At 36.7% G+C, this 25,471-nt stretch overlaps 5 protein-coding genes across 5 annotated transcripts; 4 read left to right on the top strand and 1 right to left on the bottom strand.

Moving 5' to 3' along the window:
* Positions 1–1,106: 1,106 nt before the first annotated feature.
* On the top strand, positions 1,107–6,011 carry CBG17052 (the record flags this gene model as incomplete). The annotated part of the gene is made up of 8 exons (XM_045243097.1): positions 1,107–1,128; positions 1,735–1,789; positions 1,903–1,972; positions 3,076–3,195; positions 3,710–3,892; positions 4,592–4,818; positions 5,375–5,738; positions 5,850–6,011. 8 exons carry the CDS (start codon positions 1,107–1,109, stop codon positions 6,009–6,011), a joined length of 1,203 nt encoding a protein of 400 aa, XP_045096106.1.
* A 480-nt stretch (positions 6,012–6,491) lies between these two features.
* On the top strand, positions 6,492–7,446 carry CBG17053 (the record flags this gene model as incomplete). The annotated part of the gene is made up of 2 exons (XM_002632039.1): positions 6,492–6,608; positions 7,276–7,446. The coding sequence occupies 2 exons, from the start codon at positions 6,492–6,494 to the stop codon at positions 7,444–7,446; spliced, it is 288 nt and encodes a 95-aa protein (XP_002632085.1).
* A 3,108-nt stretch (positions 7,447–10,554) lies between these two features.
* Positions 10,555–12,049, top strand: CBG17054 (the record flags this gene model as incomplete). Its single annotated transcript, XM_045243096.1, has 2 exons — positions 10,555–10,833; positions 12,029–12,049. 2 exons carry the CDS (start codon positions 10,555–10,557, stop codon positions 12,047–12,049), a joined length of 300 nt encoding a protein of 99 aa, XP_045096105.1.
* Positions 12,050–15,275: 3,226 nt separating this feature from the next.
* Positions 15,276–15,686, top strand: CBG17055 (the record flags this gene model as incomplete). Its single annotated transcript, XM_002632041.1, has 3 exons — positions 15,276–15,428; positions 15,506–15,565; positions 15,615–15,686. The coding sequence occupies 3 exons, from the start codon at positions 15,276–15,278 to the stop codon at positions 15,684–15,686; spliced, it is 285 nt and encodes a 94-aa protein (XP_002632087.1).
* A 1,362-nt stretch (positions 15,687–17,048) lies between these two features.
* Positions 17,049–21,773, bottom strand: CBG17056 (the record flags this gene model as incomplete). The annotated part of the gene is made up of 11 exons (XM_002632042.2): positions 17,049–17,168; positions 17,220–17,346; positions 17,996–18,159; positions 18,229–18,315; positions 18,367–18,498; positions 19,541–19,769; positions 19,814–19,910; positions 20,650–20,722; positions 20,770–20,903; positions 21,017–21,169; positions 21,689–21,773. 11 exons carry the CDS (start codon positions 21,771–21,773, stop codon positions 17,049–17,051), a joined length of 1,401 nt encoding a protein of 466 aa, XP_002632088.2.
* Between the last annotated feature and the right edge of the window lie 3,698 nt (positions 21,774–25,471).

Genomic DNA, 25,471 nt, shown 5'->3' with positions numbered 1-25,471 from the left:
TCCAGAAAAATCTATGTTTCCCGGCATCCTACTATCATTCTCAAGGTCCACACACAAAGCAAAAAAAAAAGTTGCTACCGGTGGGGTTCGAACCCGCGACCTTTTTTTCAGAGTTTATGAAAAATCCCACTCGGCCATCCGGACACTTTTTTCAAAAATGCTTATAAATCGATTTTTAGGGGTTTCTAGGGGGTTTTAGAGGGTTTTAAGGACATTTTTGAGTGTTTGAAGACCCGGAAATGTCTGTTTTCCACTGTTTCATCTTTATTTTCTTCTTTATATTTCTTCCACAGTTAGCTCAATTCATTTTTTTCAAATTTCCAAATGATTTTGTCGCTGAGTTTCCCGTTTTCAGGCTAAATCTAGCTGCGAATCTGCGATTTCCAGCCAAAATCAGAGATTTCCAGCAAAATCACAATTTTGTCATTTTTCCAGGTTTTTGATGGTTTCCGATTGAATTTCAACTGTTTTTTGTGATTTCCAGCTTTTCGCTGGCTTGAAATTTTATTTTCCGAGTCCTGGAAACCAAAATCTCGCTTTGGAAAGTGATTTTGTTGACTCCAAAAGCTTTCCTTCAAAATTCCGTGGTTGTTTGCATATTGTTGTGTTGAAATAGTCGATTTTCAAGCTTAAAATGCTGAAAATTCAAATTTTCCACTCCAAAAACCCCGAAAAACCACAGAAAACCCTCTAGAAATCGCTGAAAATCCAACAGAACCCTTTAAAAAAATAAAAAACAAAAGCGACATGATTATGTCAGTTCGTGGCGAGACCCAGAATTTAAAAAAATGTCCAGTTTTGCTGTTTTTGCACTGATTTTTGTAAACTTTTTTGCATGCATACATAAATCTAGGCTGAAAAATTGTTTTTAGCAAGTTTCAGACAAATCCATTGGGCCTAACATACAAAAAATCCAGTTTTTAGAATGATTTAAAACTACGGTAACACTCGTTTCAACTGTGTCATTTTTGCAACGAGGGGCGTTGGATTTACGCGCTGTCTGTTTGATTTTCGCCGATTTTTGCCAATTTTCGGTCAAATTTTCCGATTTTTTCGATGAAAATATCGGGAATCGGGTGAAAAATACCATAAAAATCATATAAAACATGTATAATCATCGAGGAAACGGTAAGAAATCGCATTTTTTCGCCGAAAAATCATAAAAATCAATTTTCGCAGGGTATTCACGGTACGACTCTCCAACAACATCTTCTAGGGCTAGTTTTGGCTGGGAAATCGCTGAAAATAACCGAATTTTTGATTTTTAGGCTGAAAATCGATGGGAAAGCGATCGAGACGGATCAGAGGGAAATGGCTTGTGGCGGGGGTAATATATGGCTAAAAATTGATGAAAAAGCCAGAAAAATGACTAAAAATGCTGAAAGTTCAAGAAAAAATGCTGAAAAACTCGAAAATCCGCGAAAATTCCACCGAAAATGAATTTCGGTCAATGTTTGTCATTTTTGGCTCAAAATCACTCAAAAAACACTGTTTTCCGGCTATTTTAGCTTGGAAAAGCCGATTTTAAGCTTATTTTTGATCAAAAATGCTTCAATTTTTTAAGAAATCTCGATGATCAACGTCGCCGTGCGGACAGTAAGCGAAGTGACGATTTTCAACTGGGAAGAGGTGATTCTCACAGTTTTTGGGGTGAAAAATCACATTTTCCGAATAAAAAATCGCGAAAATCGCCGATTGTTGACCTAAAAACCTCGAAATTTCATAAATTTCCAGATCGCGCTCCGATGCCGGTCAACGACGAGTTTCTAGTGCGATATGGTGCTAAAAGGTCAGGAAATATGGTTTTTACACCGAAAAAACGCTCAAAATCATGTTTTTCATTCAAAAAAGTTGACTTTTTGACCCAAAATATGGATTTTCAGGCGAAAAATCAATTTTCAGACTGCGAAATGGCGATTTGACGGATCGAGATGGCTACACACTTCGCACACGGGATCCGTATTGTCGAGCGGTGCGTTCTTGGCAAAAACAAGCAATTTGGGCTGAAAAGAGCTGAAAATAGCCATTTTAAGCTTCAAAATAGTCAAAATCAGCGTATTTCGGTCTAAAAAGTATATTTTTCGTCGAAACTTGACGTTTTTTGAGCTAAAATAGACTAATTTTAGACTCAAAATGTGTTATTTTAGAACTGGAAGCCCATTAAAAAAACCTCAAAATCCATGAAAATTGACCCAAAAACCATAAAAATGATGCAAAAAGTTGAAAAATGGCTGGAAATCTATCAAACATTGACCAAAATCCATGAAAAATGGTCCGAAATTGATGAAAAATGATCAAAAATCCATGAAAAATGGTCCAAAATCCCGGAGAAATGGTCCAAAAGTCATGAAAAACGGCTGAAAATCGATGAAAAATGGTCAAAAAACCATGAAAAATGGTCGAAATTTCCTGAAAATGTGGCTTTTTTGTGCTAAAATTGCCTAATTTAGGCGTATATTCCCTTTTTTCTCAGCCAAAATTTGTCATTTTAGGCTTAAAAACAACTTTAAATTGTCTAAAAAACCTTAAAATTCAACTTTTTTGTCCAAATTTCGCATATTTCAGGTGAATTTCACACCTATTTTCAGTCGAAATCCTTCATTTTTTGATTCAAAATGTGTTATTTAGGCCTAAAAACCTGAAAATCGCCCGAAAATCACCAAAAATAGTTCAAAAATCCCGTTTTTCAGCCAAACTCGGTAATTTTTCAGTCGGAAAACCTCTAAAATGGTCCAAAATTTTTGAAAAATGGACCAGAATCCATCGAAAATTGTCAAAAAATTATTAAAATTGGTCAAGATTTGTGAAAATTTGACTTTTTCCCCAAATTTTGCATATTTCAGGCTAAAATTCTCCTATTTTCAGTCGAAAGCTGTCATTCTTAGGTCTGAAACTCCCTAAAATTGGCTTAAATTCTATGAGAAATTGTCTAAAATCCATGAAAAATGGCTAAAAATCCCTGAAAAATGGCTCAAAATCCCTGAAAAATGGTCATAAATCGATGAGAATCTTGTTTTTTACTCAAAAATCGCCTATTTTCAGTCTAAAAATCTGAAAATTCGCTCCAATTTTCAGCCATCCCCTCCACGACACAATCCAGGACGAGATGCTCGCCGAGCCGAAACTTCACGACCCGAAAGTTATGCGATCCGGCCGGAATCCGACGATAAGGAGATAGAAGAGCGTATGAATAAGGTTAGAATTTTGCTTTTTTGGGCTGAAAATGGCTGAAAATCGCTTAAAATGACCAAAAATGGTCCATTTTGGCCTGGAAATCTGAATGTGGCGTCATTTTTAGCCCAAAATAGGCCTAGTCTGGTCTAAAAATATTGAAAAATAGTTATTTTGAGGTCTAAAAAGACAAAATTTGACTCGAAAAATGGTATATTTTGGCCTGAAAACCCCATTTTCAAGGCGAAAATCGGCCTATTTTGGCCTGAAAAAAGCCCGAATTCGGCCTAAAATCGGTTTTTTTTTTGGCCTGAAATCGGCCCGTTTTGGCTTAAATTAGGCCTATTTCGGCATGAAAATATCAGAAAAAAAAGGCCTTTTTATGGTCTGAAATGACAGATTTCACGTCCAAAAATGGCCTAGTTTGGCCTAATATTACTGATTTTAAGTCTAAAACCAGCATTTTCTCAAAACCGCCTAAAATCGGCCTATTTCGGCCTAGAAAGCCTAAGAAAGCCTAAAACTCCCAATTTTGCAGAGAGCCCGTCAACAAGCGGAAATAATGAAGCGGATACGAGAGCAGGCGAACGACGCTGAAAGAAATGGCAAAAAGCGTGAGAAACCCCAAAAATCACCGCCGAAAAACGACAAAAAAGTGGCAGAAGACGTCGAGGGAGAGGATGAGTACGAGGAGGACGAACCGCCGCCGCCGAAGAAACCCGCTGAAAATGGGGTAAATTTGGCTGAAAATGACGAAAAATGGTGGTTGAGAATCGTGAAAAACGGCTGAAATTGGGTATGGGAGGGCCTAAATGGCCTGAAATATGCCTAAAATGACTGAAAATAGACCTTAGTTAGCCTGAGACGACTGAAATTGGCCTAAATTTTGGCCTGAATGGACCTTTACTAGACCTAACATAGCTGAATTTTGACTTAAAATGACTGAAAATTGTCCGAATTCTAGCTAAAATTATTAAAAATAGGCCTTAATTGGGCCTAGAATGACCTAACACAAGCCTTAAATTATCGAAAATTGGCCTAAAACTACCTAAACTAGGCCCCAAGCAACCTGAAGCAGGCCTAAAATGACCAAAAATTGGCTTAAAATAACCGAAAATTGGCTTAAAATAGACCTAAAATGAGCTATAATTAACTGAAAATTGGCTCAAAATGGATGGCCTAAAATGACTGAAAATGGCCCGAAAGCATGTAAAATAGACCTAAATCGGCCTAGACTAGGCCAAAATGACTGAAAATTGACCTAAATTAGCCCCTAATCAAAATAGGTCTAAAATGAGCTTAAATTTGTCTTAAAATGGGCCAATAGCTTAAAATAGGCCTGAATTAGCCCCCAAGCTACCTAAAATAGGCCTGAAGTGAGCTTTAATTTGTCTTAAAATGGGCCAAAATTCATTTCCAGACCCCATCCACGTCTTCGAAATCTACCGTACACACTCAATTCATGCGAAAAACGCTTCTCCCGGCTCCGCCCCTTTGCACGTCATCAGCCGCAACGTCTTCTGGCCCAAAACCGACGAATTTCAACGAAAAACCACAAAACGACCCGCCGCCGCGTGTTACAAAGCAAAGAGAGTGGTTACAACAGTACCAGCAGCACGTGGAAGCGCTGAAAGAGCGGATTTATGGGTTAGTGATGAGCAATGAGGCGAAAAACTGAGAAAAATGAGCCATTTCGAGCTGAAAATCTGAAAAATTGGGCCTAATTTGACCTAGATAGGTCTGAAGCGGCCTAATTTTTGCCTAGATTGGCCCAAAACTTAGTCAAAAAAAAGTGAGCCATTTTGAGCTAAAAATCATGAAAAATAGGCCTAAATCGGCCTGAAACAGCCTATTTTAAGCCCAAAATGAGCCTGAAAATGGCCTAAAACAACCTATTGTTAGCCTGAAATTGTCTGAAACGGCCTTAAATTTAGTCCGAAAAAATACGAAAATTGAGCTGAAATGACCCATTTTGAGCCGAAAATCAACAAAATTAGGCCTAAATCGGCCTGAAATTGTCTTTTTGAGCCCAGAGAAAGCCTGAAAATAGCCTAAACCAGCCTGAATAGGTCTAAAAATTTAGTCCAGACAACATTATTGAGGCCTAATTGCAGTCTATATTTGATCAAAATTACCTAAATCGGCCTGAATGGCCTTAAACTGGCCTAAACCAGCCTAAACAGGCCTAAAATCCAATTTTCAGGCCACCATCATTCGGGCCGGGCGCTCCACAATCAACCGGATATTTTTTCCAAGACAAACCGACGTCTTCTGGACCGCCGTCCACGTCATCTGGAGGCTACAGTAACCCTCAAAACTACAGCAATCCTCCAGCAGCGAGCTACGCGGATCCGTTTGGCGTTGAAGCCTATCGTCAAAACTACAGTAATCCCGGTGGATCTGCCTACAGTAACCCTCCCAGCTACAGTAATCCAAGGGCTACAGTACCCTACCAAATGCCGCTCCCACCGCCTGGCGTCGTTGGATTCGAAGCGCCAACGACGTCTTCTGGAAGTCGATATTCTGAAACGTTTGGTTCATGGACCAGAAATCATGATTCTGTAGAGGTAGGCAGCTGGAATTGAGCCTGAAAAGGCCTAAAATTCAGAAAAAACGGCCTAAAATAGGCCTAAAACCTTGAATTTGAGCCTAAAAACCCTTGAAATCCGAATTTTCAGCGATTGGCTCAACAAGCTCCGCACCCTCCACCCCCTCTGCCAAAACCTGCACATCAAACTTCGAATTTCTACAGTAACCCAATTGACGATTCGTCGGATTCTGAAGAGGACGAAGCGATTCGAAAATTGAAGGAAATTTGTCGAAATTATGGATCCAGATGATTTTTAGGCCCGATTTCGGGCTTTCTAGGCTTATTCTTAGGCTGTTTTAGGCCTATTTTGGGCCAAATTAGGCCATTTAGACTTCCCCCTGTTCCATTCCCCCAGAAAATTAGGCCCCTAGGATCTCTGTTAGGCCTCTATTGGGCTTTTTAGGCCTATTTTGGGCTGAATTAGGCCGTTTGAACCCCCCTTATGTTCCATTCATTCCCCAGAAATTTGTGTCTTTTTAGGCCTAATTAGGCCTCTTTTAGGCCCTTCTTAGGCTCTTGATCTCTCTCTCTCTCTCTTTCTATTGTTATAATTATTGCATAATTATCATTGATTTTTTGTTAAATTCAAAAAAAGTTGCTTTAACCGATTTTTCCAAAATTTTCCCCCCATTTTTGGCGTTTTTAGCGCATTTTTATCGATTTTTTGACCCGATTTTCAGCCATTTTCAGTGATTTTCAGCCAAATTTCATCAGTTTCAGCCCAAAAATTATGCCACGTAGCGAGGATGAGGTCGGTCAGAAGATCGACAGATGTTTCGCGGATTCGCTGCTCAAAGTGACCGGCGGCGTCGCGATTGGCATCGTGGCAAGTGTCGCGTTTTTCAAGGTGAGATTTTTATGTAAACAACTGAAAAACGGGCGAAAAATGAGCAAAAATCCAGGTTTTTCCATGAAAAATGAGCTATTTTGAGCCAAAAATCATGGAAGTTGGGCCTGCAACGGCCTGAAAAGGCCTATTTTCGTCAAGTCAGCCTAAAAACAACCTAAAATGTGATCAAAATGATATAGAAACTGACCCATTTTGAGCTGAAAATCATAAAAATTAAGGGCCTGAAATGGCCTGAAACAGTCTAAAAAATTGCCTAAATCGGCCTAGAAATGGCCTATTTTTGCTCTAAAAGCTCGATTTTTTGCTAAAAATTCGTGATTTTCAGGCCTATAATGGCCTGAAACTGTCGAATTCTTGACAATTCGAAATTGCCAATTTTAGCTCAAAAAACTCTTTTTAGGCCTATTTTTCCTCGGAAAATGCGATTTTTGGCTGAAAGTTTACGTATTTCGTCGGAAAATTATAGATTTTGAGCTGAAAATCATGGGAATATTCGACCTAGAAAGGCCTATGTTGGCCTAATTTCGAAATTTTGAAAACTGCCAATTTTAGCTCAAAAACCTCATTTAAGGCTTCTTTTCGCTCAAAAAACGCGATGATTTTTGGCTTAAAATTCATGATTTTCAGACGATTTTCAGTCAAAAAAAACCTCTAATTCTTGCAGAGCCGCTCGTGGCCAATCTGGTTCGGTTCGGGCGTCGGCCTCGGCACCGGATGGTCGAATTGCCGTCACGACTTCGCGTCGCCGTACGTTTTGCACGGAAAAAAGGTCCCGGCTGGACAGGATACTCAAGGAAAACCCGCATTCAACATCATTCAACAGCAGGAGAAATAGGAAATTCGAGATTTGCGACATCCGGACACACAGATCGATGGATTTTAAATTTTAAAATTCCCTAATTTCCCGCCCATTTTTCTCCCCTTTTTTGATATCGAACGCCCCCCTTTTCCTGAGTATTTCTTGTGTGCACTGATAAGAGCTGATTTATTTTATTACTAGATGAATATTCTGTGAAAATGTTGCAGTTTTTATTGTGATTTTTTTAGCTGAAAATGACCAATCTGGAAAAAATGAACAAAAAATAAGTTTGCCGCTTTTTTAGCTTCAAAATGAAGTTAAAACAGTGGAAACCATGTTTTCAAGTTTATCATAAAATTTCTGACATTTTGAGCCCCATATTGACTATGTTTGGGCTAGCTTGATTTTCGACCGCGCGGTCGGCGCGGTCGAAAATGAAAGTTGACTAAAAATGGTCGATATGGGCTCGAAATGTCAGAAATTTTATGAAAAACTCGAAAATGGCAGTTTTAGGCAGTTTGTATAATCTTTGGAGAAAAATTAAGCGTTTTTTGAGTATTGGTTTTTGGCGTCAAAAATCATAAAAGCCCGGATTCGGCCGAACTTGGTTTAAAAATAGCGGAAACTGATTTTTTGAGTTTTCCATCAAATTTCTGACATTTTGAGCCCCATATTGACTATGTTTGGGCTAGCTTGATTTTCGAACGCGCGGTCGGCGCGGTCGAAAATGAAAGTTGACCAAAAATGGTCGATATGGGGCTCGAAATGTCAGAAATTTTATGAAAAACTCGAAAATGGCAGTTTTAGGCAGTTTGTATAATCTTTGGAGAAAAATTAAGCGTTTTTTGAGTTTCGGTTTTTGGCGTCAAAAATCATAAAAGCCCGGATTCGGCCGAACTTGGTTTAAAAATAGCGGAAACTGATTTTTTGAGTTTTCCATCAAATTTCTGACATTTTGAGCCCTATATTGACTATGTTTGGGCTAGCTTGATTTTCGACCGCGCGGCCGGCGCGGTCGAAAATGAAAGTTGACCAGAAATGGTCGAGTTTGAGCTCAAAATGTTGGGAATTTCATGATAAATTCGATAATTTGGTTTTCAGACCTGTTTGATCCTAAACGTTCGAATTTTCGGAAGTTTTCAAAATAGTGGATTTATGAAATTCTAGAATTTTCTATTTTCTCTAACCATTCTCCTCTTCTCCAATACTTTCCAAGTTGCGTGCAGAAGAACAATGAAAACATGTGAAGGACATGGGACTATTCGAGAGAGAGAGAGAGAGAGAGTATACAAAATGAAGAGACGCAGAGAAATCGCCTCCACCTGTTGACCCTTTGAGGCGAGAGAGTAGAGAGACGCAGACAGAAAACCTGTCCTCTCTTTTTTGTCTTCTTCTTTGTCATTCAACCATCCAAACACCATCTCGGATGGTTGTCTCACCTTTAAAATAGATTTATCGATTTTTTGGGAATTTTCCAGAACTTCGATTAGACTACGATCGCCTTCTGCATGGCGGTTTAGTCGATATTCTATTTTTGATTTTTTTCTGAACATTCTTTATTTTTATTTAATTGGATTCTATAAATCCTAAATGGATTCCATGGAACAGCTAAAAAAGTGAGTTTTTAGAGCTTTTTTGAAGTCAAAAATTAGAAAGTTTAGAATCCAAATGGTCTGAAAACAATATATTCGAATTTCCCATCAAATTTCCAACATTTTGAGCCCCATATCAACTATTTCTGGTCAAGATTCCTTTTCGACCGCTTCGACCGCGGTCGATAATCAAACTAGCTCAAATATAGTCAATATGGGACTCAAAATGTCCGGAATTTGATAGAGAGTTCAAAAATAATGATTTCCATTGTGTTTAACCCGGTTTCGACCACATTTGGACATTTATGATTTTTGGCGCCACAATCCAAAATTCGAAAAATTTTCAAATTGTCTCTAAAGATGATCAAACTGCCTGAAAATTATCATTTTCGAATTTCCCATCAAATTTCCAACATTTTGAGCCCCATATCAACTATTTCTGGTCAAGATTCCTTTTCGACCGCTTCGACCGCGGTCGATAATCAAACTAGTCTAAAAATAGCGGATATAAGGCTCGAATTGTCACAAATTCGTTGAGAAATTCAAAAACAATAGTTTCCACTACGTGAACCCCGATTTCGGCCTGATTTGGACATTTATGATTTTTGGCGCCACAATCCAAAATTCGAAAAATTTTCAAATTGTCTCTAAAGATGATCAAACTGCCTGAAAATTATCATTTTCGAATTTCCCATCAAATTTTCAACATTTTGAGCCCCATATCGATCATTTTTGCTCAACTTTCATTTTCGACCGCTTCGACCGCGGTCTATAATCAAACTAGCTCCAATATAGTCAACATGAGACTCAAAATGTTAGAAATTTGATGGAAAGTTCAAAAATTACAATTTTCATTATTTTTAACCCGAATTCAGCCAAATTTGGGCATTTTTGACTGTTGGCGCAAAAAGTTCGAAATTCACAAATTTTTCAAATTTTTTCCAAACAAGGTGAAACTGTTTGAAACTATTATTTCTGAGTTTATCATGAAATTTCCAACATTTTGATCCCAATTATGCCTATATTTGGTCAACTTTCCTTTTCGACCGCTTCGACCGCGGTCGAAAATCAAACTAGCTCAAATATACTCAATATGGGACTCAAAATGTCCGGAATTTGATAGAGAATTTAAAAATAGTGATTTCCATCGCGTTTAACCCGGTTTCGACCACATTTGGACATTTATGATTTTTGGCGCCAAAATCCAAAAATCCAAAATTCGAAAAATCTTCAAATTGTCTCCAAAGATGATCAAACTTCCTGAAAATTATAGTTTTCGAGTTTCCCATCAAATTTCCAACATTTTCCTTTTCGACCGCTTCGACCGCGGTCGAAAATCAAACTAGTTCAAATATAGTCAATATGGGGCTCAAAACGTTAGAAATTTTATGAGAAACTCGAACATCTCATTTTCAATTATTTTGAACCCCATTTGGACCAGATTTGTACCAGATATTTGGATCAATTATTTCAGCTCGTCAATTATTCTCCTGAACCTTGAGAATTCTTGAAATTGGGAGACTTTTTGTTCGATTCGATTGAGTTCAACAACATGAGTCTATCAAAGGAGGCGATCACATTGGCAAACCTTCATGCACAAGGTCCAACTCTACGATCCATCATCTGGTACCCCATTTCGTGTGAGCTTATCGGCGCGCTGATCTACATGCTATCCCAAATCAAATGCCCGAGAATAACACCCGACTGTTTCGAGGAGGCAGAGCAACTCATTCGGAAATACTGTAGTGATGCTCATTGGGAATTTGTCTGGTCATCGATCAAAGAGCAGAACATCAAGAAGCAGTACTGGATAGAATACACGGGACTTTATGTGAGTTGCTTTTATTGGGATTCTGGATTCTGGATTCTGGATTCTCGCAAATTAATAAAAAATTTTTCACTGCTTCAAACTTGAATGTGGACAAATTTGAGCATATATAATTTTAAGCGGCAAAAAAAAAAATTCAAAAAATCTCTAAATTTTCTTCAAAGATGATTGAAAATGTTTAAAACTATCATTTTCGAAATTATCATGAAATTTCCAACATTTTGAGCCCAATTATGCCTATATTTGGTCAACTTTCCTTTTCGACCGCTTCCGCCGCGGTCGAAAATCAAACTAACTCAAATATAGTCAATATGGAGCTCAAAACGTCAGAAATCTTATGAGAAACTCGAAAATTTAATTTTCAATTACTTTAAATCCCGTTTGGACCAGATTTGGGCATTTATGGGTTTTGGCACCAAAAATCAAAGAATTCAAAAAATCTCTAAATTTTCTTCGAATACGATAAAACTGCCTAAAACTATCATTTTCGAAAGTTTCAGGAAATTTCCAACATTTTGAGCCCCATATTGACATTACTTGGCCAACTTTCCTTTTCGACCGCTTCCGCCGCGGTCGAAAATCAAACTAACTCAAATATAGTCAATATGGAGCTCAAAACGTCAGAAATCTTATGAGAAACTCGAACATCTAATTTTCAATTACTTTAAATCCCATTTGGACCAGATTTGGGCATTTATGGGTTTTGGCACCAAAAATCAAAGAATTAAAAAAATCGCAATTTTTCTTCGAATACGATAAAACTGCCTAAAACTATCATTTTCGAAAGTTTCAGGAAATTTCCAACATTTTGAGCTTCATTTTGACATTACTTGGCCAACTTTCCTTTTCGACTGCTTCGACCGCGGTCGAAAATCAAACTAGCTCAAATATAGTAAATGTGGGGCTAAAAATTTTACAAATTGCATGAGATACTCGAAAATCACAATTCCAATGATTGAACGTCACCCGATTCGTCAAATTTGAGCCCATGTATCTCATTTTCTGTGAGCGATATCAAAAAGTGGTCAACTAATAGAATATTGCTTATATCATGATAAACATTTTATCAGTCAGCTACTTTTTGATATCTTTCAAGAAAAACGAGATATATAGGCACAAATTGGACGGTCCGGGTGGCGTTCTATTAGAGTGTTTACCGTACTTTATAATAGTTTTTATTGAATTTATTTTTTTGTAGAGCAAGCGGAACCGATATTGATTGTCCGATCGATCAAAATTGGACATAAGAGCTGGTTGAGTACGATGGAATGCAAAATCCAACATTTTTTTGTTTTTTTTCCCACCAAATATCATACTACCACTCTGGCTACTCTGGATTGGATCTACTCCACTCATTATCTTCCAATGATTATTGTTAATAAATTTATATATCAAACCATAACATAGTTTTTTTTTGCGTTCATTGGTCTACCAAATATAAGAAATGCTGAACTTCGGATCCTAAAATGCTCAGTTCCCGACCGAACTGGTGGAAATTGTCATTTTTGATTTTGTTATCAAATTTCTGACATTTTGAGCCCCATATTGACTGTATTTGGAAAAGTTTGATTTTTGGTCGACGCGGTCGAAAATGAAAATTGACCAAAAATGATCGTGCTTGGGCTCAAAATTTTGGAAATTCGATGATAAACTCAAAATGATAGTTTCAGGCAGTTGGATCGTCCTTGGAGAAAATTTGACAAAGTCTCATATATATTTGGAGGAGTTTGATTTTCAACCGCGGTCGACGCGGTTGGCCCAGAGATGGAAATTAGTGGAAAGTGGTTTTTTAAATTTCTTATCAAGTTTCTGACATTCTGAGCCCATGACCACTCTATCTGGACTTGAGTTTCGACCGCGGTCGAAACGGTCAAAACTGAAAATTGACCGAAAATGGTCGAGTTTGGGTTCAAAATGTAGGAAATTTGATGGGAAACTCAAAACTGATAATTTTCAAGCAGTTTGATCATCTTTGGAGAGAAATGGAAGATTTTTCGAATTTTGGATTTTGGCGCCAAAAATCATAAATATCCAAATGTGGTCGAAACCGAGTTAAACACAATGGAAATCACTATTTTTTTTAATTCTCCATCAAATTCCGGACATTTTTAACCCTATGTTCACTATATTCGGACTAGTTTGAGTTTCGACCGCGGTCGAAACGGTCAAAACTGAAAACTGACCGAAAATGGTCGAGTTTGGGCTCAAAATGTAGGAAATTTCATGGTAAATTTGATATGTTGTTTTCAGACCTTTTCGAAAATCCGAATTTTGAAAAATATATTTTTCAGTTTAAATAATCTGCTGTTATCAGCCCTGTTACCGTAAATATGCAAATAATTTGGAGGGTACACGGCAATTTAGGGGTACAAAACACCTGAAAATTTTGAATTTTACTCCCTAAATGGTGTACTCTCAGAATTATGTGCCTCGTATTTGCTCTGATGGATGCCCATTTCCCTCTTTTCTGTGGTTAATGAATGCCAGGAAGGGATTATCTTTTTCCTTCAATCTAACCACTCACATCTTTTCCAATACTCTCTAGATGTGTAAGGTGGATAACCAGGTGTTACGGCTAGGCCGTGTGGACCATCTAGCACTAATTATGAAGACGTCCGGTCTCTTAATCCCCGCCTCGTCCTCCTGGCCTCAGTCAACCACCCAAACACCATCCTGGATGGCTGTCTCACCTTCCAACAAATAGAATATATGGGAATTTTTCCAAAATTCCGATTAGGCTAGACTGCCTTGTATGGCAGTGTAGCCGATATTCCGCGTCGACCGCCGCCGTGTGGTCGAAAGTCAAACTAGCCCAAATATAGACAATATGAGGCTCAAAATATCAGAAATTTCATGAAAAATTCAAAAATGACTATTTCCACCACTTCAAACCCCATATTGGGTCATATTTTGGCATTTATGATTTTTGGCGCCAAAAATCCAAAATTCAAAAATTTTTTAAAATTTTTTCCAAAGATGATCAAACTGCCTAAAACTATCATTTTTGAAGTTTCTCATGAAATATCCAACATTTCGAATCCAATATCGACTATTTTTGACCCACTTCGATTTTCGACCGTTTTGACCGCCGCCGTGCGGTCGAAAGTCAAACTAGCCCAAATGTATACAATATGGGGCTCAAAATGTCAGAAATTTTATGAAAAATTCAAAACTAACAATTTCCACTATTTTCAACCAGATTCGAAAAATGAGAAGTACCAGAAATTTCAGTGAAAATAAAAAGATGATCAAACTGCTTGAAAATTATCATTTTCGAGTTTCCCATCAATCCTGGATGGTTGTCTCACCTTCCAACAAATAGAATATATCGACTTTTTGGGAATTTTTCCAAAATTCCGATTAGGCTAGACTGCCTTCTGCATGGCAGTGTAGCCGATATTCTGTTTTTGATTTTTTCTGAACATTCTTTATTTTTACTTTATTGGATTCTATAAATCCTAAATGGATTCCATGGACCAGAAGGAACAGTAAGTTTTATCGCTTTTAGAAATTCAGAATTTTGAAAAGGCCTAAAATTTTAGATAAAAAATGATCTGAAAACAAAAGATTCAATTTTTTTGATACAATTTTCAACGTGTTGAACCTAATCTCGACCATTTTTGATCAACTTTCATTTTCGACTGCGTCGGCCGCGCGGTCCAAAATCAAACTAATCCAAATGTGGTCAATGTGGGGCTCGAAATGCCAGAAATTCGATTACAAATTCAAAAATAACAGTTTTCTCTATTTTTGACCCGATCCGACTTGGGACAATATTGGGCGTTTATGATTTTTGGCGCCTAAAATCATAAATTCGAAAAACTTTCAAAATTTTCTCCAATGATGATTCAACTGTCTAAAAATATTATTTTCACACTTTCCATGAAATTTCTGACATTTTGAGCCCCATATTGACCATTTTTGGTCAGTTTTCATTTTCGACCGCGGTCAAAGCGGTCGAAAATTGAAGTTGACCAAATATAGTCAATATAGGGCTCAAAATGTCCGGAATTTGATAGAGAATTCAAAAATAATGATTTCCATTGTGTTTAACCCGGTTTCGACCACATTTGGACATTTATGATTTTTGGCGACAAAATCGAAAAATCGAAAAATCTCGAAATTGTCTCCAAAGATGATCAAACTGCTTGAAAATTATCATTTTCGAGTTTCCCATCAAATTTCCAACATTTTGAGTCCAATCTCGACCATTTTCGGTCAACTCTCATTTTTGACCGCTTCGACCGCGGTCAAAGCGGTCGAAAATTGAAGTTGACCAAGTATAGTCAATATGGAGCTTAAAATGTCAGAAATTCCATGGAAAATGTGAAAATGATTGTTTCCACTCTTTTGGTGGGAAACTTTTTGAAAAATTTTCAAAAAATAGTTTTTTTTTAATCCTAAAATTTCAGAATTTCAGCCAATTTTAAGCCGAATATTTTGAAATGAAGCGGAGGCAGGTTCATGAAAACGAAGCAGCACCGTATGGCGACAGGGCCCAACTTTATGCTCTTTATCAACTATTTCAAAATGAGCCCAACATCGAGGACGTGGATCTCGGGGATTTCGAGAAAACTCAAAAAATATCAAAGAATCATGTCAGTTGACTTAATTGTAAGATATTGTTCATGAATAGTTTTTTAAGGTTAAAAAATACTACAAATAGAGAAAACAGAGGGAGGAGGAAAAGAAACACAAGTTCAAGAAGAACTTCGAGAAGAAGAAGATAAGAGAGGTATGAGATGTACTTTTTAAAATTGCATTTTTTTGAAGACTATTTTCAGATGTGCCCACCATCTACCTATTCTCGCCAACATCTTTATTCTCCAGCCAATCACACATTCCCTCAATTATAGGTTTCGTTCCTCAAGATTTTAGTATATCTATTTTACATTACCCATCCAGCTGCACCTGCACGTTGATCCATTTGAAATGAAATTTTTATTTTCACTGAAATTTCTGGTACTTTTCATTTTTCGAATCTGGTTGAAAATAGTGGAAATTGTTAGTTTTGAATTTTTCATAAAATTTCTGACATTTTGAGCCTAATTCCGACCATATTCGGTTGAGTTTTATTTTTGCGGTCGACCGCGGTCGGACCATCAAAATTCAAAAAGTACTAATTCTAAGGGTTTGAAATTTGAAAAGTTGAATTTCTCATGAAATTTCCGTTATTTTGGACCCAAACACGACTAGATTTGGTTAAGTTTGATTACTGCGGTCGACCGCGGTCGAGATCACGAAAAATAAAAACGTTTTAAATATGGCCGTGTTTGGGTTCTAAACGTCAGAAATTTTAATAAAAAACTGAAAATTTTCGTTTTTATCTCCAGAAAGTCCTGGAATTTTCTGGAAATCCACAAGTTTTTTTTCTGAAAATTCAAAAAAAAAACATTTTTTTTCTAAAAGTCTCGATTTTCGAAAAAATATAAAGTATGGTATATTGAAACTTGAAATTTCGAATTTCCTATGAAAATCCTGACATTTTGAACCCCATCTCTACCACTTTCGGGCGAATTTGATATTTTTGGTCGACCGCGGTCGGGACCATGAAAGTTCAAAGTTCTTCAAATCTGGCCGTGTTTAGACTCAAAATGTTGGAAATTTCATGAAAAATTCGAAAATTTTAGTGTTAATCTTCATAACCTTCTGAAGTTCTCTATATTGTCTATATTTGGGCTAGTTTGACTTTCGACCGCACGGCGGCGGTCAAAACGGTCGAAAATCAAAGTCAGCCAAAAAATAGTCGGTATGGGGCTGAAAATGTTTGAAATGTCATCACAAACTCAAAAATAAAAGTTTTAGGCAGTTAGATCATTTTGGAGAAAATTTAAAAAATTTTCGAATTTTGGATTTTTGGCGCCAAGAATCATAAATGCAAATATGGCCCAAGTGGGGGTTTAGAATAGTGGAAATTGTTAGTTTAGAGTTTTTCATGAAATTTCTTACATTTTGAGCCCCATATTGACTATATTAAAACTAGTTTGATTTTCGACCGCGGTCGAAACGACCGAAAATGAAAGTTGACCAAAAATGGTCGATATGGGGCTCAAAATGTTGGAAATTTCATGATAAATTCAAATATTTTGTTTTCAGACTTTTTTGATCCTGAAAACTGCTGCAAATGCGCTCCATTGAACAAAAACTATTAACTGTATTTTTGTCTTTTTCAAACTTTTTCAAATCGATAAAAAATTGAATTTTCATTAATTTCCAAATCAAAAATTCGAAGTTTGAATGTACAATGTAGTGATACTTCTGTGTGGAAGTTTGAATTGATAATGGTTGCGATTATCAGCAGCGTCCTGCACAACTACAGTATGCTCCGTGGAAACCAACTGCAAGAAGTTATCGATTTTTTCGATTGCTCAGCATTAAAATAAGCTCACCGCAGCCTTATTCAGCATAATGATCACTTTGGACCCATCTGGATTCAAAAATGCGGCTGACTCAACTTCCAGCTCAATGACGTTGAGGGAATGGTCAATTCGGACGGCCCCAGGCTTGATGAAGTGGCTTAAAATATAATTGATCAAATTTTCTATAAAAATTGATTTCAAATGCAAAAAGATCATCAAAATCGGTCTATGGGGAGCTGAGATATGATCAAAACATGCAAGTGCGCTCTACTGGACAAAAACAAAATTGCTGTAATTTGGTTAGTTCTGAAGGTATTTAGGTGGTTTTTGCACCAAATTGTTTAGTTTCTGATTTTCAATTTTTCTAATGTAGAAAATTCAGAAAAATGCAAATGCGCTCCATCGAACTTTTCCCGAAAACTTGAGATATACAGCTGAAAGCAAAACATCTCGATTTACTGATAAATTTGACATCAAATGCACAAAGTTAGACTAAAATCGGACTATTTTGACTAAAGTTCAATGCGAAAATGCAAGTGCGCTCTACTGGACAAAAATTAGAATTGCTGTAACTTTGTAAGTTTTCAAGCTATTTCAGTGATTTTTACACCAAAGTGTAAGGTTTTTAGTTCTACGTTTTCATATAACTGAAAGTTTTGAGAAAAAACGCAAATGCGCTCCACCGAACAAAAACTTAAAATCGCTGTAACTCGGCTAGTTTTTGAGAAAGAAATATGATCTTTGTACCGAAAATTTTCAAAATCAATTTTCTAACATTTTCTCATAAAAAGTTTTTCAAAATTCACCTAAAATGAGCAATTGCGTAGAACATTGGCTGTTTGTAGAACTGAGCCAATGCTGGGAAGGCAATAATTGGTGCATCGGCAAAATCGGAAACCCACGATGGTCCACCCTGGGCATCCAGGATCAGATTCCGCTCGGTCCATCCGACGACCCAATTATTTAAGTCCTGAAATTTTTGGCTTATTAGGCCAAAAACTAGGCTTTTAAGGCTGAAAATTGATTTAAATAGACTCACATCCAAAATATCGGAAACCGTATCCTCGGCACGCTCCCAGCTACCGTAATCCACAGATTGCTCCTTGGCTCCGCCCCCTTCGCTGGCCTAAAATTCTAATTTTTTAAAGTAAAATTTTTCAGGCCCCTCAAAACTCACCTCAGTACCTAGAATAAAGAAATTTGAGTGTTTTTTGTGGGTATCATCCAAATGTTTATCAGTTTCAGAGTCTTGATAAGAATGCACCCCGATTCCAGAGACGTATCTGGCGGCGTCTTGATCGTTGAGCACCTGAAAGTTGGAAATTTTTAGATCTGGCGCGAAATTTGAAAAATTTTGGTACCTAATTTGATTCAGTTTTTTTTCGAAAATTTGGAAATTTCGGATTTTTTTGAAAGTAGGCAAGGCTAGAGTTTTGATTTTATTTCAGTTGAATTTGCCACAAAATTTCTGACATTTTGAGCTCAATCTCGATCATTTTTGGAGCAATTTGAGTTTCGACCGCCGCGGCGCGGTCGAGTTGCGGTCGAAAATTTGAAATGAAATTTTCAGCATTTGAGTTTGCTTTTGAAGGATTTTTCATAAAAATTCTGAAATTTTAAGCACCAAATTGACCATATCATGAGCAATTTGAGTTTCGACCGCGGTCGAATGGCGGTCGAGACTTTGAATCCCCCAAAAATGACATTTTTAGTAATTAATTTTGTTTGATACAGCGTTTTCATGAGGTTTCTCGCATTTCGAGCTCCATAATGACTATTTTTCGTAAAATTTCACTTTTCATGATCGACCGCGGTCGAGAACTGGTCGAAAACGAAAGTTGACCGAATCGAGTTGTGTTTAGGCTCAAAATTTCAAAAATCTTGTGAGAAATTTGAAAATTGGTTTTAAAATTTAAGATTCTTGCTTTTTCTGGGTCAAGTGGCCCAGATTTCATGGGCGGTCAAAATTTGGTGGACTGTTGAAAATTTTCAGAGACGTTTTCAGCATCTAAATTTAGTTTGAATGGATTTCTCACAAAATTTCTGACATTTTGAGCCCCATATTGCCTCAGATCTGAGCAACTTGAGTTTCGACCGCTTCGGCGCGGTCGAGTGTCGGAATTTAGAAAGACCTAAAAAAGGAATTTGAAGCATTTAATCCTGCTTTAAACCGGTTTTTCGTCTGATTTCTGACAATTTTAACTTCAATTTAGCGCGATTCGAGAAATTCGGTATTTTGGCCTAGTGGCTAACGCGTTTGCCTACAAATCTCAACACCAAAGTTCGATTCCACCCATGCTAAAAATGTTCGTTTTTTTGTTTTAAACTGTTTTCAGACCCCGCCCACCTACCGTATCCGCCCATTTCGGCAAATTTCCACGATTATCATCCATTATCAGTAATGTGACATTTTTTCCTTTTAAGGCCGGTCCAAGATCGGATTTGATAAAATCTCTTTGAGTTTCGGCCGTGAAAAGTGTCGATTGAATTTTATTCTTCTTATCCGACCCTAAAGTTGGCTGATTTTGAGTGCTCAGCGCCCAAAAATTGATTCCAGATTTTGAGTATTCTTCTAGGAATCTGAAATTTCAGATTTTCAGATTTTTTAAAAAGAAAGTTTATACCTCACAAAGTAGGTTGCATATGCCTTATGATAATTATCACCAGCATGCCCGTTCAGCGCTCCTGGTCCCGACATTTCTTTCGTCGTTTTCATCCAACCTGAAAAACTTCATGTTTTCGCTTAATTTTTGGGAGATTTACTGATTCCTCAGCTTTGAAACCTGAAAATTCGAGTTTTTCATAAAATTTCCGTTATTTTGAGCCTAATACCGACCATATTCGGTTGAGTTTTATTTTTGCGGTCGACCGCGGTCGGACCATCAAAATTCAAAAAGTATTAATTCTAAGGGTTTGAAATTTGAAAAGTTGAATTTCTCATGAAATTTCCGTTATTTTGCACCTAAACACGACTAGCTTTGGTTAAGTTTGATTTCTGCGGTCGACCGCGGTCGAGATCACGAAAAATCAAAACCGTTTTAAATATGGCCGTGTTTGGGTTCTAAACGTCAGAAATTTTAATAAAAAATCTGAAAATTTTCGTTTTTATCTCCAGAATCTCCTGGAATTTTCTGGAAATCCACAAGTTTTTTTTCTGAAAATTCAAAAAAAATTTTTTTTTCTAAAAATCTCGATTTTCGAAAAAATATAAAGTATGGTATATTGAAACTTGAAATTTCGAATTTTCTATGAAAATCCTGACATTTTGAGCCCCATCTCAACCACTTTCGGGCGAATTTGATATTTTTGGTCGACCGCGGTCGGGACCATGAAAGTTCAAAGTTCTCCAAATCTGGCCGTGTTTAGACTCAAAATATTGGAAATTTCATGAAAAATTCGAAAATTCTAGTGTTAATCTTCATAACCTTCTGAAGTTCTCTAAAAATTTCAAAAAACTCACCCGGAGCACTCCACGGAGCACCAAAAAGCTTCAAATTCGGGTTGTATCTCTTCGCGGCTTGAATATAGGGGATCTGAAAAATAGATAATTGCTATTTCCTTCAAAAGGGGAAAAAAAAACCTTCCACTGAAAATCCTCCCTAGTCAAATTGAAATTCTTCATCATATAATCTTCTGGGACATCATTATAACTATAAACTCGTCCCGAAAAATCGGTGCTAGCCATCGGAACACGACCGAACTGCAAGTTGAGACCTAAAAATCTGAAATTGGCGGAAAATTTGAGCCTAGAAATGGCAATTTTGAAGGATCACAGGCCAAAAAAGCCCGAAAAAAACCCAAAAATCCAAAAGTTTCCAATTGCTCACCACTCTCCGAGAAATACTGTCGGATTACAGTATCCGCTAATTTGTCGGGAAGACTTTTGAGATTGGCTCCAGAAGCATCTGAGAACGTGGACCCAAATCCTTGAATCGTTTGATACTTTTTCGAGGAATCAATTGTCATGTGGAGGGTCCCAACTGAAAAATTAGCAAAAATGAATATCAAATTTAAGTTTCCCGCGGTCGGTTTGGTCAAAACCCCAAATTTCAGCCTGAAATTCGTAATTCGGTGTTTGCGTACTTTTTGAGATACAGTAACCCAAAAAGAGCCGAAAATGTTCAAAATAACGCTAGAAACGTCTAGTTTTCTGCATCTAGATTTAAATTTTACGGAAAATTCAGATATGTACGCTAAAATAACAAATACCCTCAAAAAACTGGCTAATCGGTGTTTGCGGACGTCAGCAGTTCCAAAACAGTAACCGGTTTCAGACCTTAAAAGTTATTTTTACACTAAAGCACTGATAGATTCGTGTTCAGCATCCTTGAATTGGTAAGTAACCCAATTTTCAGCCCGGAATTCGACATTCGGTGTTTGCGTACTTTTGGCGCTACAGTAACCCAGAAAAAATCGAAAATCTTCAAAATAACGGTAGAAACTTGTAGTTTTTTGCAGATAGACTGCAATTTGGAGGGAAATTCGAATTTTTCACTCACAAGGCTCTGCGTCAGTCGCATATACCAGATCCCGGTGTAGGCGTGCCCCACTATTAGAGGTGGTGTAGAGGGCTGCCTGACCCATTGTGATGTCCAGAGCCGGAATCTGAAATTGGGAATATAACCATTGCATTTTTCTGGGAATTTCAGACATTTTGAGCCCAAACATGGTCAGATTCGGAACATTTTGATTTTTGAGGTCGACCGCGGTCGACCACGAAAATTGAAATTCGACCAAAAAAGTTCGATATGGAGCTCAAAATGTTGGAAATTTTGTGAGAAATTCGAATTTCATAATTTCAAACCCACCTCATCGCAACTGTCCAAACTACAAACGCAAACCGTACCAGTTTTGAACGATTTCTGTGTGCAATCAGCAGCTGATACGAAATCTAAGAAATTGGGCGGGAATTTGAATTTTTAAAATTTTTCAAAGATTACCTGACTTGAAAATCAATAAAACCGGTAAAAAACTATACAAAAATCGTGTCTTCATGGCAAAAAATGCGAAAAATAGTGCTGAAATTTGTCATTTTCGTGCTCTCTTATCAGTTTTTTTTTCGTTATCAGTAGATTTTTTCAGACCCGGCGCATAGAATGGCGTTTTTCGAATAGATTGTAGCTAGTTTTTGACGCTTTTGGAGACCGGAATTTGGCTGAAAATATTAGAAAATGCGTCAAAGATCAGTTCATGCCAATCTAGACGGTTTAGGCTTATTTTAGGTCCTTTTTAGCCTAATTTTCACAGGTTTCGACTGTTTTAAGTCAATTTTCAGACCAACCGCCCTTCTAATCTGAAAATTTATGCGATTTAGGCCGAAAATCTGGAAAAAAAATGCGAAAAATTTGACCATTTTTCTTGGTTTTTGAAGGTTTTAGGTGGCTTTGAACAATTTTTTATGATTTGAAATGTAGAAAAAAAAATTTTTTTGACAAATAAATTTTTTTTGGAAAAAAAAAACTTTTTTCGAAATTTTGTGAAAATTCTATTTTCCGGACCACAAGTAATCCTGAAAATGATGTTTTTCGGGTCCACACAGAAATTAAAAGTTTTTAACCCCAGAAGGAATCGAACTTTTAACCTTGTGGACCATAGATTTCGGTATCAAAACCCACTGAGCCATTTGGCACTTTTTTTTTGAAAATTGTCATTTTTGACCGTTTTTCATTGTTCCTGGGAGTTTTTATGCTATTTTTTGCAGTTTCAAGGCGTTTTTCGTGTTTAACATTGCCAGGAATTATCAAAAATCGCAAAAAATTTTTTTGCAAAAACATTTCGAAAAACTTTGTTTTCCAAATTTTTGAAAATCTAATTTCTACATCTCAAGTGGGTCCAAAACTATCATTTTTGAGGTCCACACAAAAATCAAAAAATTTTGACCCCGAAAGGAATCGAACTTTTGACCTTGTGGACCATAGATTTCGGTGCCAAAACCCACTGAGCCATTTGGAACACTTTTTTTGAAAACTGCCATTCTAGAGATTTTTAAATGATTTTTCTAGGTTTCTAAAGCTCAAAATACTGAGAACATTACATCAAATGTCGCGTCCTGGTTTTCCTGAAAAAAAATACAAGTCGTTTGGTTCATTCTAGACTGAATGAGTTACTGGAAACCAATTTATTAAAAAAAAAAAACTGAGCAAAAACAACATTTTTCTTCTTCCGTTTGAAGAGCTCGCTGGCTATTGATACTTGTTTCCATCACAATCGTCGTTGTCCCATTAGAGAACATTTCTGATTCCGGAAGTTTCTTTGCGATGGCGAGCGGCTTGGATATGGACGACGGTGAATTGGAGAGGCTGGCCTTTAGTTTCCATCATTTAGCGAATTTCTTTGTTTTGATTTCGAATGCATCTGGAATAGTGCGACTAATACTACTTCTAATCAAATTTGCCACTTCAGTTTCTCTAAGTCAGCTTCTTTGGTTGAGTTTGGTTTATCATCAGAGTGGGACGAGGAGTATGGATAGCTATTCGACTGACGGTAAACTCCAAAGTTGACTCGGTAGCTGGAAAAAAGTTAATTTTGACTCAATCAGAGATTAACCATCTTAATCATCTTATGAAACTAGAGAAATATGGGGATTTTGGGTTAAAAAAGGCCTAAAACGCCTAAAAAGCCTCAAATTGATGTTTTCATGGTCCACAGAAAAATAAAAAAATTTTGACCATAGAAAGAATTGAACCTTTGGCCTTGTGAACCTTAAAATTTCGGTGCCAAAACCCACTGAGCCATCTGGAACATTTTTCGAAAAATGCGATTTTTGACCATTTTTCATGGTTTTTGAAGGTTTTGGGTGGTTTTGAACAATTTTTTATGATTTGAAATGTAGAAAAAAGTTTTTTTTGACAAATAAATTTTTTTTTGAAAAAAAAACTTTTTTTGGAAATTTTTGTGAAAATTCTATTTTCCGGACCCCAAGTAAGCCTGAAAATGATGTTTTTCTAGTCCACACAAAAATCAAAAAGTTTAGACCCCGAAAGGAATCGAACCCTTGGCCTTGTGGACTGTAAATTTCGGTATCAAAACCCACTGAGCCATTTGGCACGTTTTTTTTGAAAATTGTCATTTTTGACCGTTTTTCATTGTTCCTGGGAGTTTTTATGCTATTTTTGCAGTTTTAAGACTTTTTTGTGTTTAACATTGCCAGTAATCATCAAAAATCGCAAAAAATTTTATTTTCATTTCGAAAAACGTTGTTTTCCAAATTTTTGAAAATCTAATTTCTACATCTCAAGTGGGTCCAAAACTATCATTTTTGAGGTCCACACAAAAATAAAAAAATTTTGACTGCTGGAGGAATTGAACTTTTGACCTTGTGGACCATAGATTTTGGTGCCGAAACCCTCTGAGCCATTTGGAACACTTTTTTGAAAACAGCCATTCTAGAGATTTTTAAATGATTTTTCTAGGTTTCTAAAGCTCAAAATACATGGCGCAACGGTATGCATCAGTGATGGGAGGAAACGCATTTTCCCGAATAACGGAAAACGAAAAACTAAAACGGAAACGGAAATTTCTGTTTTTCGTCTATTTTTCAGGATTTTTTTCACATAAAACATGAAAAAAAACACTTTTTAACGTTTGAAGACTATATTCGCCTCACTTTCCATGCTTTTATTCTAGCCAGTTTCAGTTTAATGTTTTCGTCAATTTTTACATTTTTTTCCGTTTCCGCTGAAAAAAATTGGCGTTTTTTTTCCGGAAAACGGAAACGGAAACGGTCAAAAATGACCGAAAAATATAGAATATGGGGATTTTGGGTTGAAAAAGGCCTAAAACGCCTAAAAAGCCTCAAATTGATGTTTTCATGGTCCACAGAAAAATAAAAAAATTTTGACCATAGAAGGAATTGAACCTTATATATAAAACGCTAGACGCATATGTTGGTCCTCATGTCACGAAATTTCGAAATTCAGAAAGAAATTCAGAAATTCAGAAATTCGGAAATTCAGAAATTCAAAAATTCAGAAATTCAGAAATTTAGAAATACAGAAATTCAGAAATTCAGAAATTCAAAAATTCAGAAGTTCAGAAATTCAGAAATTCAAAAATTCAGAAATTCAGAAATTCAGAAATTCAGAAATTCAAAAATTCAGAAATTCAGAAATTCAAAAATTCAGAAGTTCAGAAATTCAGAAATTCAGAAATTCAGAAATTCAGAAATTCAAAAATTCAGAAATTCAGAAATTCAAAAATTCAGAAATTCAAAAATTCAGAAATTCAGAAATTCAGAAATTCAGAAATTCAGAAATTCAAAAATTCAGAAATTCAGAAATTCA

Source organism: Caenorhabditis briggsae (genome assembly GCF_000004555.2).
Source record: "Caenorhabditis briggsae complete genome, chrII, whole genome shotgun sequence".
Lineage (NCBI taxonomy): Eukaryota > Metazoa > Nematoda > Chromadorea > Rhabditida > Rhabditidae > Caenorhabditis > Caenorhabditis briggsae.
The sequence above is the reverse complement of the archived record's forward strand: the minus strand, read 5'-3'. Positions and strand labels throughout refer to the sequence as shown.